This window comes from Lissotriton vulgaris, chromosome 1_1 (assembly GCF_964263255.1).
Source record: "Lissotriton vulgaris chromosome 1_1, aLisVul1.2, whole genome shotgun sequence".
Taxonomy (NCBI): Eukaryota; Metazoa; Chordata; class Amphibia; order Caudata; family Salamandridae; genus Lissotriton; species Lissotriton vulgaris.
In genome coordinates, this window is record NC_141685.1 from 673995294 (window position 1) to 674016909 (window position 21616).

Consider the following 21616-nt stretch of genomic DNA (forward strand, 5'->3'; position numbering starts at 1 on the left):
AGATAGGGCGGTAGTTTTTGAGTTCGGTGGGGTCAGCTGTGGGTTTCTTCAGGAGGGCGCTGAGTTCGGCGTTTTTCCAGCTTTCCGGGAAGGTTGCGGAGTTGAGGGAGCAGTTGATGACGTCTCGGAGGTGCGGAGCTATAATGGAGTCTGCTTTGTTAAAGATGTGGTGAGGGCATGGGTCTGTGGGGGATCCTGAGTGGATAGAGTTCATCAGACGGATGGTGTCCTCAGTGGAGATTGGCTTCCAGTCATTGAGGATGTTCAAGGGGGGTGGGGGTCCTGCAGGGGGTTGGGCGGGTTGGTCTTCGGGTCGGTTGTCGAAGCTGTTGTGGATGTCTGCAATTTTGTTGTGGAAGAATGAGGCTAGGGAGTCGCAGAGGGCTTGAGAGGGGGTGATGTCGTTGGAGTTGGCTGAGGGGTTGGTAAATTCCTTGACGATGTTGAATAATTCCTTGCTGTTGTGGGCGTTGTTATCTAGTCGGTCCTTGAAAGCGGCTTTCTTGGCATTCCGGATCAGTTGGTGGTGTATGCGGCTGGCGTTTTTGAAGGCGTCCTTGGTGCTGGTGGTTGGGTCTTTTTTCCAGGCCTTCTCAAGGGAGCGACAGAGTTTCTTGGATTTCTTAAGATCATCGTTGAACCAGGAGGCCTTCTTGCTGCCTAGTTTGATTTGTCGTTTTTTCAGTGGTGCTAGGATGTCGGCGCTGTTGGATAACCATTGGGTGAAGTTGGTGGCTGCTTGGTCGGGGTTTGAGGAGTGGGCTGGGAGGTTTAGAAGAAGCGATGAGGAGATCTGGTCGATGGTGATTTTGTTCCAGTTTCTTTGCAGAGTGGGTTGGGGGTGGTTGTTGGATGTGGGCTTGTTGTAGGTAAAGAGGCTGGGTGGTGAGGGGCAGCATCGGGTTGTAGTTTTGGAATTTTGCTGGTCTAGGACGGTCAGATGTGAGGGCAGTCTGGGTAGGGATGGTGTTATGTGTGTGTGGTGGAAATGAGAGACTTGAGGGCTGAGTGAGGGTCATATCAGATAAACTGTTGATCAAGTTAGGGATTTCGGACTTCAAAAGCTTCAACCATTAGGCACTGGTGGAGAACCGTGGGAGCGCAAGCGGGACCCGCTAGGGTGACTTCGGAAGACAGGGGTATAGCCGCTAATGAGGAATTAGAGCATGGACTGTGTAACTGTGCTCACTGTTCGGGAGGCATGGTGAGTGTGGTCAGTTCCGGGTGAGTCAAGGGGGGCCTCGGTCCATTGCAGAGGGTGTTGTAAAAATGGTATTGTAGGAGGGTGGTGACGTGGGGGAGCAGGGGTGGGAGATTGATAGGGGGCTGGGTGTGACAATGTCAAGAGTGGTCACTACTAGGGGTTCCTGAGATATGCCAAAGGGACCAGTACCACCCTGGAAGGGGGAGGCATCCTTATTGGTTAAAGCATTCTTGATATCGAAGATTTCATCCAATATTTCTAGATTGCTATTTGAAGATTGGGTAGGGGATAATCCCATTATTGTCTATGCTATTCGAAGATGGGGTAAGGGATAATCCCATTATTGTCTATGCTATTCGAAGATGGGGTAAGGGATAATCCCATTATTGTATAGGGATACAGTAGCATCTGCTCTGCGGAAGATTGAGGGAGGTGCAGATCCTCTAAGTCCATGTGGTGTTTTCCTGGAGGTAGTGATCCGTAACATAGAGTATTGGGCTTTCCTCCATTGTGCCCGTTTTTTTGTGTAGAATATAAGGTCACTAATTATAACTTCTTTGTTTGAGCAGAAGTATGGGTCAGAGATTAGAGTTTCAGGCTGAGATTTGAGGAGTATGTGTCTTAAGTTTTTTGCTGCATTTTTTGTTAGATTAGGAGCGTAATATATTTTCTAAGCATTAAATCCAGTCGGCTCTAGTTTGATGTCAAGTGCTCTAGGGGAGTTGAGGCCCATGTTGGTTGAGCAACTAATGCCCAAAGGGAGAGATAGTGTAACTAGATGGAGAAGCAGATACAAGAAATGTTCAGTGCAGCTACTCGTTAGAGCCCTGCCGAGGGAAGTAAGGTTCTGTGTGGCTACCCAAAAGTGCTGTGGTGTGGGAAGAATCCTGGCCTGGCCTGGAGACAGTTGTAGCTGTCCTGGCAGCCTCGTCCCCCTCCCCCCACCCCCCCCCCCCAATTAAAATCCTAAGGAAAGTATATGCACAAATTCTTTTAGGGGCTCTGGTCAGTCCTCTTCATCCCTTGGTATTTCCGAGTGTCATTCACTTTTTGCTTTTGCTTCCACCCACCATGGCATACAGCAGGAGTATACACGTCAGCCAACTTCAGCTATTGTTTCTTTTTAAAGTGGGTGGAGGCATTTTGCTGCTTAAAAAGAAGTCCGCTTCATTACCAAGGCTGGTCGACCAATTCATGCTTTTATTTAATGTTTGTTTTGAATTTATTTTTTGCGATCGCTCGTTTTTCCTTTTTATAAATACACACAAATATTTTAGACTGCAGCATTTGTATTTTTTATTACTTTTGCATATACTGCCTATTGCATATGTTTGTCACTAAAACTGCATAGGTTTTACCAGCCTGACATGATGGCTTTGCCAGTGCTTGTTTATTCTGTAAAGAGAACCAATAATAACGCAAAATCTCTCTGTATAAAATATTAAATGATAAAAATGTGTCATTTTGCTGAACATTTTTCCTGCTCCTATCTGTATTGTATGCACTGCTTGCCTGTTGGCAGGGAAAGGAATGGCAGGAAAGTGATGTAAAGAAACCTCATGAAAGTACAACAGAATGCCATCATCAGCTCTAAATATTGTCCACACTTTTACTATCAGAAAGCTAAACTGAATCCACACAATTCAACGCGGACACAGCTTTTGCACCCACAAGTGCACCATACATAGATCAGTTCTAGGCTGTATTTCTCATTACATAAGACAAGGAGGAGAAGGTGTAAAACTTCTGATCAGGTAATCAATGCCTTTGGTTGATGAAAAGATGAGGGAGCAAAAATTAGGAGTGAAAAAAGCAACCAAGGTTTGATGAAAGGTGGGATAAAAAAAAGAGGAGATTTAGAGAATAAGAGAGAGAAACATTCTCAAAAAGAGAAAATAATTTGAAAATAATTGACCCAGCATAATAAACTGATTGTGAACAAGATGGAATGCAAAAGAAGGAGAAAATGTTACAGAGAATATCAAAGACCTTGAAATGAGATTTTGAATGGACACTACTTGAAAGTAAAAAGTCTCACACACTAGAAGTCTAAGGCCATTATCTTTACGCAGCGTCTACTGTCTCAGCAGATGGGGACAGAATTTATGGAAAAATGCACTTTAGCCCCTGCAGAAACGCAGATGATTTTCTGGTCCTGAATATTCATGAAAACGTTATGGATAGAAAAAAGGAGTAACAGCCATTACAACGTAAGCGTAACAATGCATTTTTTAACAACGCATGTGCTTTTACCACACATGCCTTTACAACGAATTTAGTTGTAAAGGTATGTATGGTAAAAGCACATAGGTTGTAAAAAAAATAGACGATCCACGTCTTTGTGAGGAGCAGAGAATCTTCTGTTTCTTCACAATGACGTGCACCGCCCCTCAGACGACAGGAACCACGAGGAGACACAGGTAAGGGGAATTGGGCCTGGGGTGGGGGTTACTATTTTAGAGTAAAAGAGGGTCAGGGATGGGGGTCGTGCAGGGTAGTGTTTTAGGGTAGGCAGAAGACTGAGGGTCAGGGGGAGGGTCGTGCAGGGGTAGTGTTTTAGGTTTTAGGGTAGGGAGAGGACTGGGGTTTGGGGGGAGAGTTGTGCAGTGATGGTGTTTTAGGGTAGGGTCGGGGGCTGGGTAGGGTAGTGTTTCAGGGTGGGGAGAGGACTGGGTGTCGGGGGAGGGTCGTTTAGGGGTACTGCTTTTGGGTAGGGAGAGGACAGGGCATCAGGGGGAGGGTCGTGCAGGGGTAGTGTTTTAAGGTTTAGGGTAGGGTCGGGGTCGTGCAGGGTAGTGTTTTACGGTAGGGAGAGGACTGGGGTCGGGGAGGGTCATGCAGGGGTAGTGCTTTAGGGTAGGGAGAGGACAGGGGATCGGGGAGGGTCGTGCAGGTGTAGTGTTTTAGGGTAGGGAAAGGCCTGGGAGTCGGGTCATGCAGGGGTAGTGTTTTAGATTAGGGTCTGGGGTTGTGCAGGCTAGTGTTTTAGAGTAGGGAGAGGACTGGGGTCGGGGAGGGTCGTGCAGGGGTAGTGATTTAGGGTTTAGGGTAGGGCAGGGTAGTGTAAATTACCTTAGACACTTTTACCAAGTGTATGCCTTTAGCACGCTTGCCTTTGCATTGTAATGGCATGCATGGAAAAGGCACATGCCTGGTAAAAGAATGCGTTGTAATGGTAGGTCGACGAAGGGGTACTAGCATAGTAATACCCGCGTTGTAATGGCACGCGTGGTATAAGCATGCGTAGTATTGTCATACATCCAGAAAAAAGAAACTTCCACACATGCAATGTAGGTGTATAGCAGTGGCCTCTAGCAATTTAGGTCTCAGAGGTAAGACACATGGAATATGTGGACTAGTTCTGCCAATTGGAATCCAGAGCTCTCTGGAGATTTAAGAGTTTTTGCTGTTGATAAAAACTCCCAGATCTGTCAACGAACTGGGGGAATTACAATGATCTCCTGGAGATTCAGAAGACTACTAGTACCACTACTACTACTACATGTAAACTACTACATGTATAGCATACGAATACTCTACAGGGTCTCTAGATGCTAATGACCTAACACTTCGTGCTGGAGACTGACATCCGGACGCAGCAGTCACTATTGTCAGAACGCTGCTAGCTGCGGCGCATGAAGGTTTTTAACTTTTTAAACTTGTGAATTATTGAAATACTGCTTACTGCTATTTGCACCAAAAGTTGCTCTTGCCACCACTCCCTCACCCCGGTCCGACGCAGCCAGTGGCGTTGAGCGGAGGGCTCCTTGGGAGTTGCACACACTTCTTGTTCTTGCTGGGGTTAGCGCACCAGTCTTTGGCGCCCCATCACTATTTAGGCCAAGACGAATGCGCTCGCGCAATGGGCACGCCAAAGGCAAACCCGTCCGCGCCTGGACCGGGCCCAGGACCACCCCCCCCTGGCCCGATGTCCCCAGACCCAAAGAAATTACATTACTCAGGCAAGGAACCTTTAAAACTACGCTTACCATCTAACAAGGCATGTTCCCACTTGGTACTAGAGGTTTCTGCCAATACACCTCTAAAATACTGCCCCCACAGCTTTTTCAAACCTCCTATCTCCTTAAATCCAGATGCTACTAACGCACGGTGTACTAACAAAAAGAAAAACGTTACAGCAGCTCTCAATAATGCTCGTTCATTAGGCAAACACAAAGACGAGATAGTAGACCTGCTAACTGACCATAATCTTGATGTCCTTTTTATAACGGAGAAGTGGACAGAGCCTGCATCTGGACCAGATCTCGTAGCGGCCACGCCCGAGGGCTACTCCGCCTTAAAGCAAGATAGACCAAATGAACAAGGGGGCAGGCTGGCGATAATCTTTCGCAGTGATTTAACAACTAAAATAGACCTTATCCCTTCTCCAACCTGTGAAGCAATGTACATTCTGCTCACTCCCTCCCAAACCTTTAAAGGAGTTTTACTCTACCGTCCTCCAGGATCTAGGACAGAGTTTCTTTCCACTCTAAGTAACCTGGTGGAATCTATAGCAGCCGGAGACACCTTCTCCATTCTAGGTGATTTTAATTTTCACTTAGAGAACCACCAAGATAAGGACACCAGCACACTACTTGCAGACTTGGAAGCGGTGGGTCTATCACAGCGAGTTCTTAAGGCCACACATACAGCAGGTCACACCTTGTATGGCCTCTTCTTTAATTCTCAAAATATCTCTCTAAAAAAAATTCTCCCTTTAGTCTGGACCGACCATCATGCAATCATATTTAACATTCTTACCGACAATAAATTTCCTCTAAATACCATCATAAATATTCCAGTTGTAATTAAAGCCCGGAAAAATATAGATAATCATCTTCTCATGACACATCTATCCTCCACCCAACCCGACGTCTCTCCAGATCCAAATATTGACTCAGCTTACTACGCAAACTGGTTGCATAATGCATTTACCTGTTGGTTCCTAACAAAATACTCTAAAAAAATCGGAGCTCTCTGTCAACTCCGTGGTTCACTGAATCACTTAGGGAACAAAAGAAAGTTTGCAGAAATCGAGAAAGACAATGGCGTATATCATATGCCAGTGAAGGGAAACTCCTTTACAAAGACAAACTTGCCAAATACAAACTTATGATTGCGCAAGAAAAAAGCAAACATTATGTAGCTCAGATTGAATCGGCGAAAAAATTCCAACAAACGGCTCTATCAAGCAGTCACTAAGTTACCAGGTAATAGTTCCGCTGTAGGCTCAACTCCTTTACTGTCACTGTGTAACTCTCTAGCGGACTATTTCTCTGAATTCGCATCTCAAACTAATATTGCCAACCAATCTCTGACCAATGGCACCTCAGAACATCTTCTGGTGCAATTTGAAAATACCACTCCGGACCAAATTGCAAATCTAATGTCCTCTATTAAGTCAGGTTCAGCCAATGTCCCTTGTCCGCCGGCTGTACTCAAACCAGTCGCTGAACTGGTAGCATCTGTTTTAGCCAAGATTTGTAATGCAATGTTTTCTTCAGGCATATACCCTGCCACACGGAAGAAAACTATCTTAAAACCTTTGTTAAAAAAATCAAACTTGGACCCGGCTGACACTAAAAACTATAGGCCCATAGCTAGCCTGCCTTTTCCGGGCAAAATAGTTGAAAAAGTGATGAATATTCACCTCTCAAAGTACATAGAAGACCATCATCTGTTAGATGATACTCAATTTGGTTTTCGCAGAGGGCATGGAACAAAGACCGCACTAATTAAGGCGTTGGAAGACATTAGAATTATTCTGGATCAGGAAGGAACAGCAGTTCTTATTTTGCGGGACCTTTCAGCAGCTTTTGATACGGTCGATCACACCATTTTGATCGACCGTGTCACCAGAATGGGTATTCAACATAGGGCAAGAGATCTGCTATTATCCTTTCTCACCAACCGCACTTGGTCGGTAAACTTAGGTACTTTCCATTCTGCCCAACTGGCCCTCCCATGTGGTGTCCCGCAAGGTTCGTCCCCAAGTCCGACTCTTTTTAATATCTATGTGTCAGACTTAGCCAGAGGCATCAGGGTACACGGGCCTTACATCATATGCTGACGATACCCAATTGGTGCTTGTAATAAATAAATACGGAGAAAGGGTAGCAGCTAACTTCCAAAAGGGCATGCTGGCCATCAGTAGCTGGATGGCCAGCAATTGCCTCAAGTTGAACTCTGACAAAACGGAGGTTATGACCTTTGGCAAGTTATCTCCCATCAGGTCCCACTCTTGGTGGCCCTCCTCACTGCCGCGCCCCTCGCCCCCCCCCCCCCCCCCCCCCCCAACTCCAGTCGCCAAGGTTCGGAATCTGGGTGTCATATTTAATGACAAACTGACCTTTGCATCTCATGCAAACTCGGTGGTCTCGGCCTCATTTCATAAACTACGTATGATTAAAAAGATTTTGCCGTTTCTCCCATCGAATGCAGGCAAAACTCGGGTCAGTACATTGGTCATGTCTTCCATAGATTATTGCAATGGGCGTCTTGCAAATGCACAAATCAAGGTCATTCAAAAGCTTCAAACAGTCCAGAATGCGGCAGCCAGAATGCTGTCTGGAACCCCCAAGTTCAAGTCCATCTCGCATATCATCAAGAATTATCACTGGCTTTCTGTGAACAATCGCTTAAAGTTTAAGGCGTTATGTATTGCTTTTAAGGCCTCACGTAAAACTGGACCCCAATTTTTTATAAATCAGCTTATAACCCATATTCCGAACAGGGCACTTCGCTCATCCTACGCATTTCAGCTAAAGGGCTGCGTACAAAAACTGCCTCTTGGGGCGATAGGCGCTTTGTTGTCACTACTGCAAAGCTTTGGAATGCTCTCCCGTTGGAGGTCAGATCCTGTCAGTCCTTGCTAATCTTTAGAAAGATGATAAAAACCTGTCTGTTCAACCAATATCATACTTGCCATGGTATCTGCTTGCTGTCCGTAGCGCCGGGAACAACTTCGGGTATTTGAGCGCTTTATAAATCTCAAAAAACAAAATCCATGCTAAAGCCTTGGTGAATGAGGGGTCAGCTTTCAGACAAATGGCAGTGGTACTTCTGGCTCACTGTAAATATGAAAGTACCAATGTGAATCTACTAGCTGGAGCCAGGACACTGGGAGCAGATAAAGCATAAACTAGACACAAGTTCAGATCAAAGGCAGAATCTCAACCAGGTTCACAACTTTGAATTCTTCCACTATGTAGGGTCTGGAATACTCAGAACTGGCATGGCAACTCTTCTAGGGTGAGCTTGGTCTTTTGCAAGATGAAAAGGTTCCAGAACTCCACTAACAAATCAGTGGTGGGAACTTGTGTTGAACGAACTCCACAGCCAATCAAAATAGTTGCAACAGTGGAATGTAACTATCTAGATAACGATAAAGAAGGCTTCAATTGACTTGGCTACCTTTGCCAGATTTAGGACCATTTGTGGGCTAAGTCTTGAATCCAATCTGAGGGAGGAGGGCTGGCAAACTGACAATGTACCAGGATTCGGCACTTATCTGCTAAATTGATTCCTGGATTTATGTATTGTAAAGCACTTGTCTCTCACTAGTCAGCATCACATAAGCCTATGTCACTGGTTCCGACCGGATACTTATATCCAAATTCTCTGGCGTAAGAAGAGGTTTAGGACACAGGGAGGGAACTACTCCAGTGTCCTCCAGATATAAAGATAGGCCATTCAAGATACGGGAGACAAGGAAGGCACTCTACTCTATCTGGAGGTGATTTTAACAGACAGTTTAGGAGAAAGAGATACACCAGCATAGCTCTGGCTTCAGCAATGCTTTAGACTGCTTGATAAGAGTGACCACTGCTGCCAGAAGGGGCTCAGGGGCTTGTGACTAGCGATAGAGGCAATACTTTTAAATAAAATAATCCCACTATCATGACTGACTAGAAGTACACACAAAAATCTCACCTGGAGGTACACCCACGGTCTCATGTTGGCAAGCCAAATAAAATGGTGGGGGTTTTCTCCCAGCCCGTCAAGTTAACAGGCTACCTCCATACACACAAATAAAAACACTACGCTATCTCTTCACCTCACAGATAGCCTGAGGAAGTGTAAGCCGTGCACACATCCAGTATCACATGCAGAGACAGATGTAACTCCTATTCAGTGTATGGGACGAAATAATAGATAATCCTGACCGTTGGGAAAGTCCTCGAAGGGCAATACTTTTGACCCTGTGCCTTAAGTGCTTAATCCGTCGCAAAAACTGGAGGAACTACAAAGAGGTCTACCCCATCATTAAGTACTAAATTAACACCATACCTTTACTTATAAAATATGGAATAAAGTGGATTGGAATGGCGTAGAGTGAAATGTCCTGGAGTGAAGTACAGTGGAGTGGCGTAAAGTGGAAAAGAGTGATGTAGAGAGGCATGGAGTGGCACAGGGTGGAATAGAGTATCATAGAGTGAAGGAGCAGAGAGTGGAACAGAGTGGAGAAGCATACAATGAAGTAGTGTGGTAGAGTTGAGTGGCATAGAATGGAGTATAGTGCAACAGAATGGAGTTGCTAGAGTGGAGTTAAGTGGTGTAGAGTGTCGTGGAGTGTCGTATGGTAGAGTAGAGTGTTGTGGAGTAGAGTGTCGTGTCGTGGTGTAGAGTGGAGTGTCAGAATGGAGTGGGATGAGATGGAATGTCGAGTAGTGGAGTGTTATTGAGTGTTGTGGCGTAGAGTGGAGTGGCGTAGAGTGGCTTAGAGTGGAAAGGTGTACAGTGGAGTAGAGTGGAACGGTGTACAGTGGAGTAGAGTGGAATGGCGTACAGTGGAGGTGCATACAGTGACGTAGATGGTATTGGCATAGTGTCATGGAGGGAGAGGATTGGCATAGAGTCGAGAGAAGTAGAGTGGCATGGTGTGGCAAAAATTGTAGCAGATGGAGTGAGCATGATGTAGTAGCGCACTGACATTACAGACAACACATTTTTAATTGAAATTATCATTACACTTGCACAGACATACAGTTTTACTGATAAAACTATACATTGTACAAAATATAATGTGTGGAAATCGGCATCACGTAGTGTACCGATTTGTTTTAGTTGTATTAAAATATTTGTTCACACAACATTCCAGAATTACCAAAAAATTGGCTTCATTTGTGCTCTAATAATTCTGACATTTTTAAAAATATATTTATAGTTCATTTACAGGCATTTAAATTTTGATTTATGCCAGAAAGTAATAACATCCTCAAGCTTTTCCTTTCGATCATAATATAAATCATCTCACTTGGCATTCAGAAAAAGAGCAGTAACCACCAACTCCCCCCTCCGAAGACAGGGCTCAATATTCGACCCCTCTCTTTTAATGACCAGCCAATGTGACAAGATAAAAACAATATTTAAAGGACTGTCTATTGCTCATTCACTTCTGAAATCGAGCAAGGTTATTTTTGGTGTATTTTAGCACCCGTCACGCTCCCACTTCCAGTGCCTATGGCATGGGTGTGAAATTGAGGAAGAGGATTTCTTAAGTTATGCTATTAGTAGAGAGCACAGACCAAACTAAACAGGCTTGTAGACCCGGTGTCTCCAACTAGTCGATAGCGAGCTACCAGTACATCTCAGACACCTTCAAAGTAGCTCACAGCCTTGAATTCATTTTTAAATAAGCACAGGGTCTCATTTTCTTTTAACATTAAGGGAAGGCTGTGCTTACTATACATTATTTTCATCAGGATACAGATAGCAGGGCCTGATAATAAGCAGTGCTCAGTTTATGGGCCAGGCTGGGTCACAGAGGTGAAAAACGTAAGAATCTAACTCTTAAACAAAAGTCCTTTGTAGACTCAATATTGGAGCGTAAGAAAAAAATAATGTTTATTAATGCTTTTAAATAGGAGAAAATTAAAAGGTACCTTAATGATATACTATTCATTTTAATTGTATCCCATTTCAAAATGTGTGCAAAAAGATTATGGGTTTGCTTAGATTGAACCGCACTTCTCAAAGTAATCCCAGTTTTTTTTTTTTCCAAAACCTTTATTGCACTTCGTATAGTACACAGCGGAATGCCTACAACCCTGTGGGCCGGCCGCTATCAAAGGATCATTGCATAAAGTGTGTCCAGTAAAACGGATATGAAAACCATAGGTATTTGAAAGTCATAATGAAGCGTACTGAAACAATAAAAGTGCATGTTAAGTAATTATTCAATGCAGGAATTGAGGTTTTGTTGGAGATTTTTCGTTTTTTTGAAAAACAACAAACACAGAACTTCAACAAGTAGGAATGGCAATACGGTCTGGCATGAATCAGTGCGTTTCGGTTACAGATGTCCCTTGGGAGCATGTGGATTCGGCTTCCCCGGTCAGTACATGCATGCCTCTGCGTCCCGCTGACGCCCCCCCCCTTGAATCCTCAGATCAGGTTCCAATAAGTTATCTCCCGCCATGATCAAGGCCTCCATCACACTCCTACCCTCCGTCCAGATCACCCTTCCTCCCCCTCATCATCTGAATCCTCCAGATCTTCCTCCCGTAAGGGCTCGCAGATGTCCCCTCTGTATTCGTTCCATTTCAGCCATATTTTATTCCATTTCCCCGGGCAGGCTCGGTTAGAGTACACTGCCCGTTCGGTTAACATCACACGATCCATGTTCAGACACCACTGGGATTTTGTTGGGAGGTCCACCGCCCCCCAGCGCTGCGCTATGTCCCGTTTCGCCACCATCAGCCCCGCTGTGACCCAGAGTTGCTCGTAACGGGACAAGTCGGTGGGCTCCCAAATGTTCAGCAAGCACCTTCTTGGGTTGGGTAAGAGGGACTGATTCAGTGTCTGGGAGAGTGTACGGAGTATTTGTTTCCAATATTCCTGGATCTTGGGGCATTCCCATATGGTGTGGAAGAACGTGCCCTCCTCCCCACACCCTCGCAGACAGTAGGGATGCGGCGCTCTGTGTATGCGGTGTAGCATTGCCCTTGTATAATATACCCTGTGCAGGATCTTAAATTGCACCAATCGCATGCGCGCTGAGATGCCTACTTCTTTGGGGGACCCAAGTGCCTCGTTCCATTCGTGTTCATCCATGTCATCAATCTCCCCTTCCCATTTCTCTTTCAGGCGTGATGTGGGCTCGGGGGAGTTATTAAGTAATTTACGATAAGTGAGGGACGTCGCCCGCTCTAACATACAGTCTGTGAGTAAGCGATCCTCCAGGGGTGAGGAGTCTGGCAGCGGTGTGTCCGCTGGGATGGCCGCAAGTAGGGCATGGCGGATCTGAATGTACCTATATAGTTTCCTGTCGTTGAGCTCATAGAGTTCTTTTAAGCGGGCAAAGGGGATCACCTCATTCCTCTCCCATAGATCGCCCACCGTAGAGATACCTATCGTGTCCCATTGTGTGAACCCTTTGGTGTTCCGCAGGTTACCCAGTGCGCGGGAGTCCCACAGTGGTGTCATCTTAGTGATCTTCCCTTTCCAGCCCAAAGCTGCCGTCGCTGCGTGCCATATCTGCACGGTCAGTTTGGTGGGGCCGACCAGAGTCCGTATCTTGCGGCGATCGTACAATGGACCCAGCAGACCTTCCGCGCCCAACTGCACCCTGTCTGAATGGAACGCCGGTTCATTGTGTGGTGCGTGGATCCATTGATTAACGGGTTTGAGGTGGGTTGCCCAGTAATACAATTTTAGGTCCGGTAGCGCAATTCCTCCGCTATACCAGTCCCTGTGCAACTTGGATTGTGCCACTCTTGCCGGAAGGGCGCCCCACAGTAGGTTGGAGACCAGTGCTGCCACCTTCTGAAAGAACTTGGGAGGCACCGGGTAGGGTGAATTCTCGAGGATATACAAGAAGCGCGGTAGCGCCATCATCTTGTAAAGGGCCGCTCGACCTAGGAGTGTTAGCGGCAGGCCGGACCAGAACTCAACATCGCGTTTGAGCCTCTCTAAGGGCGGCTTCAGATTTTTGTCTGTGAACTCTGTCGAGTCTTTAGTAACGTGTATGCCTAGATATTTGAAGGACGATCCCGCCAGTCGTAGTGGACAAGTATCGTCTAGATTCGGAGCCGGTCCTCGTAAAACGTACAACTCCGACTTGGACCAGTTCAGCGTGTAGCCGGAGATTCTGCCGTACGTGTCGCAAATGCGTAAGAGGGCCGGTATTCCCTCCTCGGGTTCTGTGAGATATAGTAGCATGTCATCTGCGTATAGAGACAGGCGGTCCTCCCAACCCCCGGTCCCCAGTATACCCTTGAGGAGGGGAGAGTCTCTTATTAGTGTCGCCAGTGGCTCCAGTGAGATGGCAAACAGTAGCGGTGACAGAGGGCAACCCTGTCGCGTGCCCCTTCCCAGCGGAAAAGTGCGCAAAATATGGCCATTCGCCACTACGTGGGCCACCGGGGCCGTGTACAGCAGTCTGACCCATGCCAGAAAGCGAGGCCCAAACCCCATACGCTTCAACGTTTCAAAAAGGTACTCCCACTCCACCAGGTCAAATGCCATTCTGGCATCGAGCACCAGGATCACCACCGGCTCTAGGATAGTTTCAGATCTAGCCAGAACACCATGTAGTCGCCGCAAATTCAGAGCTGTGTTCCTGTGCGGCATAAACCCAGACTGATCCGGGTGTATAATCGAGTACAGATGGGGTAGGATCCGCTGCGCCAGGAGCTTGGCCAGGATCTTCACTTCCGCGTTCAAGAGGGAAATGGGTCGATATGAGGAGCAATCCTCCGGTGGCTTGCCCGGTTTGGGGATTGTCACAATAGTCGCCACACGCTGATCTAGCGGAAGGGAGCCCCCCTCCAGACTATCCTTGAACATCCCCAACAAGTGTGTGCTGAGGGTGTCTGGCATCGTCTGATACCACTCTACCGGTATCCCGTTCGGTCCCGAGGCCTTGCCCGGGTTCAGTGCCGCTATGGCCCTCTGGATTTCGTCAGCTGTAATGTCTGCCTCCAATTCGCTCGACGCCTCTGAAGATAGGGTCTGGACCTCAATCGGTGCCAGGAGTGCCCTGGCATCCTCAGGTGTAATCTGGCATGTTGGGGTGTACACTCGCTCAAAATAGGTCGCGAGTAGCTCTGTTATGTGTCTCGGATCAGTGTGGGGTATCCCCTGCTCGTCTAGTAGACGCTGGATCCCCCTGGAGCTGCCCTCACGCTTGTCGAGCCATGCCAGCATCTTCCCTGCCTTGTCCCCTACTTCGTAGACCCTGTTCTGAGTGTCTGCGATGTGTCCCTTGACCACCAACCGTAGGTGGTCATTGTAAAGCTGTTGCTGGAGAGTGAGTGCGTGTAGGGTAGAGGGAGAGGGGTGGGATTCATGAGCCTCGGTCCGCTCCTGCAAAGCGATCTCCAGGTCGGCCAGTTCTTGAGACTGCTGTCTCTTATGTCCGGTAATAGTGTTAATGGCTTGGCCCCGCAGAACAGTTTTGTAGGCCTCCCAAAGTGTCGCCTGGGAACGCACTGATTGTGTGTTTTCGAGGAAGTAGTGTTTCGTGGCGTGTTTGAGTGCCTTGCGTACCTGTGGAACCTTAAGATAAGATGCAATCCCAGTTTTTAAGAGAGAATCTGATAGTATCCGCGGTAACTGAGGCCAGGGTGCTTTGAAGGTATATGACACCTACCCACCAAAGTGTCAGTTAGTCCTTGGATTCAGCCGAATCCAGGTCACATATGAAAATACAAAATACCCAAGCACACCAATATCATCATTTCCACACAGGAGGGCGCATAGGTATTGCTTCAAACAAATCAACAGTTTCTCAACGCCCTGTATCCAATAAATCCATAAATATATCAATAGAATCAATCAAATAGTTCAGTCAGATCTTCTGTCTTGAGGTCTGTGTTTTTAATTTCCACAAGTTCACAAGAATCCAAGAAACAGCCAACGCGCGTTTTTCCCACAGGGCTTTCTCAAGGCTTAGTATAATCTTTTAACGACCTGGAAATAGTGGAATTTTTTTCCCATAGACACTGTGTCCCTTAGCGATAAGTAATACTCCAATTGTGCGCAAACAATGGGACACACTCATAGGTCAATAGTGACTGTTCAGGCTTTAAATCATATTCGGCAAAGCATTTATCGTAATGTCAGTAGGTGAAGTCCATTCAGGCTTGTTAACCGAGCCTCATCATAATAGCAACGAGTTTAGTAGGATTCTGATAGATTCCAAAGTCTTATATCTTATAAACTGTTGCCCATGGTCTGTCCTCGATGAATCTGTTCTCGTACCTCAGTGTGGGAGAGTCTGGTAACAATGCGTGAGTAGCTTAGCCTTAAGTAAATTACGATGATTTTCACTGATCAGAAGTAGCGCCCACTACAGAAAAGGTTGGAGACCCCCTGTTATAGACAGAACCTTGATCCTCACAGGCATGCAAGACTGATGAACTGGTAGTGACAGAGATAAGAAAAATCAGTCAAACAGAAATATAGAAGGCAGGAAATGTTTTCACAGAAATACAGCACGTTTACTGCTTCCTGACCTAGTATACAAGGGAGACGACTGAAAACACATCAACTCTTGTAGAGTCCCTTACAAAAAAGAAAAAAATAGTTCCCTGAAGTGAGCACTCATAGAAGAATATAAGTAGCCAGTCCGAGAGGTGGTAAACAGGCTATGCTCCATACAAAGCCAATGGTGAGCAATGGACAGAATGTATTCCTAGGAAAACTTTCAGCATGCCTCCAATAGGTCTTTGCCGTAGGCTTCAACCTAATATGGTAACGGAAACCTGTTCAGGCATTCCTATTTCTGCAATAAAAGAATATTGCATTCTCATTGCATTGGGAGTACAGTGAACAGTGCATGGACAGTGAAATGTGACATTAGGGGGGGTCTGTTTAAATGTGGTCAATTATCCAGGAGTATCTTTTATTTAGGTGTGCTCTACATAGCAAGCAAACACTTGTGTTGAGGCATGCATGCAATGACATTTAGTAAAGCCAGACATTGCTACTATGATTAATTTGGCAGTCTTCACGATTGAAGTCACATTTCAGTGCAAAAATAGCATTGCCCGTTAGGATGCGATCATGCTAGGATGAGATCATGTGATGTATATTTATTTACATTACATTTCAGTAGCCTTCAGTATGAATATATAAAAAACGTCTCAACCTACACTCATCTAATGGCCGCCAAACAGAGTTAAATATCCATCAGGAGTTACAATGAAAAATGAAAGTAAATACACTGGCACATGACCATCTATGATGACCTCATTACATTGCGGCATGAGAAGTTGGCTATTAAAATCTGCAATTCCAAGGTAACAAATGAACTGCGAAAAATATAACTAGTCCACAATACCATAAGAGAGGGAATATTATGGAAGTACACCAGAGATTCATAGTTGCAGGTTTGTAGCCACAACAAACGAGTTTGTCCAAGTAAGACATCATCGATGAAGAAATAAACACAGCGTTGATCCCAGAATTTCAAAGTTGCCACGGTCAGCAGATTTTTGCAGTACTTGAGCAATGACCATAGAATCATCACCTTTCTCCCTGGAGAAGAACATTCAAGTCTCAAATTTAGAAAACAATTCAATAAATTTCCTTCTACACTGTATTTGTAATTATACCCGATTTTGAATGTTGCTTAGCTGCTGGCAAGTCCTCGGATACCTTTGGTTTGAAGTGCGGTGTAATAGCTGCTCATACTTCCATAAGCGTTCTACCCTAGTATTTGCAATAGTATTATGAATGTTAACCCTGGTAGTGAGATTCACGATATTTAAACATAGTAAATGCAAACAGACAAACACATAAATATGACATAAAATGTTTTTTTTAATAAGACATTAAATTCCGTCATTATTCTCTGATATGAAGCAACTTGCAAGTTGTCTTATTATTCATTCTAATGTGCCTATTCTGCAATCATGATGTCTTGTTTAATGGCTGCCTTAAATATAAACCTTTTACTCCAAAAGGATGAAAACTCTGCATACATTCTGGATACAAAGGAATGAAATTGCAAACCTTCCAGAATCCATCAGCCACCTGAACAATTTGAGCACTCTCGTTCTCAGCAACAACAAACTTCAGGATATTCCAGCGTGCTTACAGCAAATGTCAAATCTGAGGTAGTCATTATTTTCATACTTAAAAAAAAATGCTTGTATGAGTGCTCAGTCACTGGTGCTTAATGTGGCAGTGGTTTCAGGTGGTGGGCTCCATCATTCATTTCTGGGGCTAGAGACTTATTTGTCCTTATCATACTTAAATAAAACGAAGAGCAACAGAGTGAAAGGCTAAATAGCTTGAAAAAAGCATGAGGAGGAAAACTTGGAAACCTGTCACCGAAGGAGAAATACGTGTTTAAACAAAACATGCAAGAGTGCGATAAAGAGATATGAAATGCATGGTGGTGGAGGCAAGAGGCATGAGGTGGAGTGAAGAATAGGCAGCCTTGGCAGCATGCTCCGATTTATGTTGTGTTATATACGGATGTATGACGTTACAACGCATGCTTTTACCACGCATTCTGTTACAACGCCAGTTTTACAACGCAAACCTTTACAACGCATAGTGCTTTGGGGTGCTGGATAGAGAATAGTTTAATTTACTATTCCAACTCCGGTCCCCGTGGACACTAGGGAAGGTGTTGGATAGTAAATGAAATCTATTCCCATTCCTAGAGCGCCCCCAACGCAATGCGTTGTAATGGTTTTCGCTGTAAAACCTGCGTTGTAATAGCACTGCGTTGTAAAAGTTTTGTTGTAAAGGATGTTTTCCATTATATACATTTCTGAAGCTCACGTACACCAAACGGTATCATGACGCTGGGGTAGCTGAAAAATTGTGTGTTACTAATCATTACACATATCCTTGCTGAAAAGTCAAATCTAAAAAGCTTCCTAAACACTGAGTAGCAGGGTTAGACCTAATTTCAAGTGGGAAGGCGTGACGGATGCGGTGGGCAAGTACCACATCTGTAACGCACATATATATATTTTTTTGTTCACAAGTTAAGCATTGCCAGTCACTACACCACAAGTACTCATCAGATAGCTGATATAACAATGTTTTCTTGTTTTGGGATAATGTTATGATAACAAATTAGCCTTAATGTTTTCATAAAATCTGCGTTTTTAAGCACTAGATATACCAAACCCCATTATTTGCACCCATTGCCTGTAATACTGGCAAAAAAACCTCATACCAATTGCCCTGCTGATGTGTGGCATAAATATTGTTCCAACTCTTCGGCCATATAGAATACCTGGCACCAACGTGTACTGACATTGAAAAAGCTAACACAGTAACAGGGCATAGGATGCTCACAGCTCACTTTACCTAAACACCTCATGGTAAGTCAGTAGGCTGTAGGGGAGGGACCCAGAGGTTTAGGATGCTTTAACTCATCACAAGGTACGTTTTACCAACTTCTCTGAATCTTCAAAACATGAATACATGCACTTCCTTTGCTAAAGATATTTTCTTACATCTCATGAGAACACAAGCTAGACCCAATGGTTTTGACAATGCTTTTATAAAAGAAATTCCCAGTCTAACAGCTCGGTAGTGGAGAGGAAGACTAGTGTGAAAGCAGGACATAATAAAAGCAACACTAATTTAGTATTCAGAAGCAAACTGTGAACACTCACATGTAGAGAAGGCTAGGCAGTGCTCGATTTGTACAAGAATGAATCCCTGGGCCCAAATTTCTGCCCAGAAGCATGCAGCCAGTGAATTTAAATGTTGGCGCACCAGATACCAAGGATGGTTGTCTTATGTCTACCTCATGCCTCTTTAATCCACTACCAGATACCCCCTATCCGTTTATCTCACTTTTGCTGGTTCTGGCTTTCTCTCTTTGTGATGGTTTCTCCATCTTTCCATTCCTCTCTCTTTCCGATTTGTGTGTCTTCCCTCTCTTGCTATCAGTAAGTATCTGATGCAGAAAAATAGGTGCCGGTGGCCCCCACTGGCAACCACTGGCTCCATTTAAGTACTTACGTTAGCATTATATGATTAAGAGTTATAAATATGATATGTGTAGATTTAAATTATATTCAACTTTGGTCAATTTGAAAGGAAATAACTAGATTTTTTAATGTGCGAACAGATTTGTCAACTTCAGAGATAATCCACTCCAGCTACAGGTAACTTTACCACCCTGTGAAAACCCGGAGGAGGAGGATGAACGGGAACTCTTTGGCCTAGAGTTCATGCACGCATACATACAAGAATCACTCCGGAAAGGTGGGGAAATAATTCTTACTCGTTCCTTCCATGACTACATACAAAAATGACATAAGACTTAAAATTAACATTGGCCCAAACCAAAGTCTAACAGTACCCTTGAATTTCAAGGGTAGATTATTATTAAATGCAGTAATGTATGCTAATTTCAGCCTACATCAAGTATCCTTTGTAGTTCTCTTTAAAATTCTGACATCTTTGTTACAAGTCAGGATGTGAATTTCAACCTTAAGTTAAGGATGGTAGCTTCACATTATGTCTCTCTATTTGTGTAATTCTTACTTTAAAAATTGATTGTGGAGCATGAAACAACTGACTTCAAAGTAAGTGGGATCAATGTACATTTATGGATGTGCATAATATTTTAACAAGATTATTTTTACTTACAGAAACAGGAGACACTTATGCAGCTGTTCTATCAGTCACTATTGAAATGGAAGGCTAAATAACACATTCCACGCCCAGCTCGGCAGATCCGACACATGCCAATGGATTATACCAAGGACAGTGCTCTTGAAGTGAAAACATTGCAAAACGTATATGATGTGTGACTCGGGCATCTAAATGCGTAACAAAGACAAGTCTTTCGGGCAGTGTGGCATACTTTCCTGATATCTGTGCTTCAAAGAGAACTACTTAAAGTAATCCTTTTCCAGTCACACAGCAAGATGCTAGTAAAAACCGTTAAAATTGTTGAACAAGTGATAAGTCTGTAAACAAGGTTTAAAAATTTCAGGCATATCTGTGGCCATTCCAGCAAAGTACTCCATCTTGGAAAAGCTACAACAACGCAGATTGACTTGGTACAGCTGTCAACAGTACGTTCTCCAAGGACACCGCAGGGTCTGTGTAGTATTGCAGATCGGCCCGATAACCCTTTTGCTGTAAATAATGCATTCTCCCATTGTCAATCAACAGCTTGCAGAGACGCCCTATGTTTTCTCGTTCTTCCACGGTAAGCAGCCTAGAAGAGACAATAAACATCTTACAACAGCATATTACAAAGGACAGGCAACAACATCAATGTCTCCTCCCCAAAAAAATACAAAAGATGTGGTCGCGAGCCCAGTTACTTTGTCAGAAGCATTATATGCCTCAGCAAGTATGATCAATCAGTTGTACTTCATAACCAACTTAATTGTTTTCAAAATGGAGGCAGTGAGGAGTAACATGACTGTGTCACACTTAAGGTCTATAAAGAAATTGTGATCCTGTAAATCAAAGGCTCAAGGAGTTGTGCTCCAAAGCATGGACCTGCAGCTGGTTTTACAATCATGCATTGTTTAAAAATTTGCATCCACCGACCAGCACCCCATACAAACATCTCAGCTTATCTGTTTATGAGAACCTGGAGTAGAGAAACAAAAAAGATCTTGCCTGAAATTAGAAGAAGCGATCTGCCTGTTAAGACAGTTACACATATTAGCACAGACGACACCCTTTCAGTTGGCAAAATGTTGTGAGGATTTCACAGACATTAGCAAAAACACAACGGTCATGAAATAAAATTTCAGATGCTTGGTATTTTGCCTAGAATCTCTGTGTGTTGGGTGTTATAAATACATCTAAAAAGAAGTATACAAAAAAAGTAATGGAGGGAATGCTTGAATTAATGTCAGCCACTAGTATGTACTCGTGGCCGCATCCCAGTCAATCGTTATTTTGCACACCATGCCACCTCCCTTTGGACCCAGCCATGTGCAAAACAGTCTTCACCTTGTTCCAATAGAAACAGTCCAGCCCGAACTGCGAGGACAGGCCCTCCCCTAAACTGGAGCACAAGCAACCCAGGAACAGTTTCGCCCTGGTTAGCAGGTATAGCTTGGTTCCAGTAAATACATATAGCAGTAGTGTAGTAGTATTTCCATGAACTCTGATGAAAGACACCGGCAGAAATGATAAAAGTGAAATTGTTCGAGGAGCAGAGGGAATCAGAAAGAGCACAAAAGTAAATGCCTCACGTGGACAGGTTGCTTTTTTCAAGGTGTTCAGGCCATCACACTGTGGTAATGCCAGCATGTTTACTGACAACTGTGACCAACAGCTTCCGGGAAAGAAACTTTGCAATTTGTAGGATTCTACTGTAGATGTTAATGCATTACCATTATCTAAATTAGGAATGTAAATTCACTTCAATAAACTACCCGTTTAACCTATACTAATCATAAATTGTGGCCATTTGCCTGTGTCGCTTGTCTCTCAGGAGTACTTGCATTAAGCAGCATC

General features: G+C 44.5%; 2 protein-coding genes across 3 annotated transcripts in view; one reads left to right on the forward strand and one right to left on the reverse strand.

Annotated features, from left to right (window-relative positions):
* Window positions 1-20912, forward strand: part of LRRC39 (leucine rich repeat containing 39) — a 229947-nt gene extending 209035 nt beyond the window's left edge. For both annotated transcript variants that reach the window (XM_086954502.1, XM_086954510.1), the window contains exons 7-9: window positions 17116-17268; window positions 19254-19390; window positions 19780-20912. In XM_086954502.1, coding sequence (XP_086810628.1) covers window positions 17116-17268; window positions 19254-19390; window positions 19780-19835 — 346 coding nt within the window. In that variant the 3' untranslated portion in view covers window positions 19836-20912. The remainder of the gene's footprint in view (window positions 1-17115; window positions 17269-19253; window positions 19391-19779) is intronic.
* Window positions 20171-21616, reverse strand: part of TRMT13 (tRNA methyltransferase 13) — a 207594-nt gene continuing 206148 nt past the window's right edge. Inside the window, exon 11 of the mRNA XM_086954492.1 lies at window positions 20171-20354. Coding sequence (XP_086810618.1) covers window positions 20171-20354 — 184 coding nt within the window. The remainder of the gene's footprint in view (window positions 20355-21616) is intronic.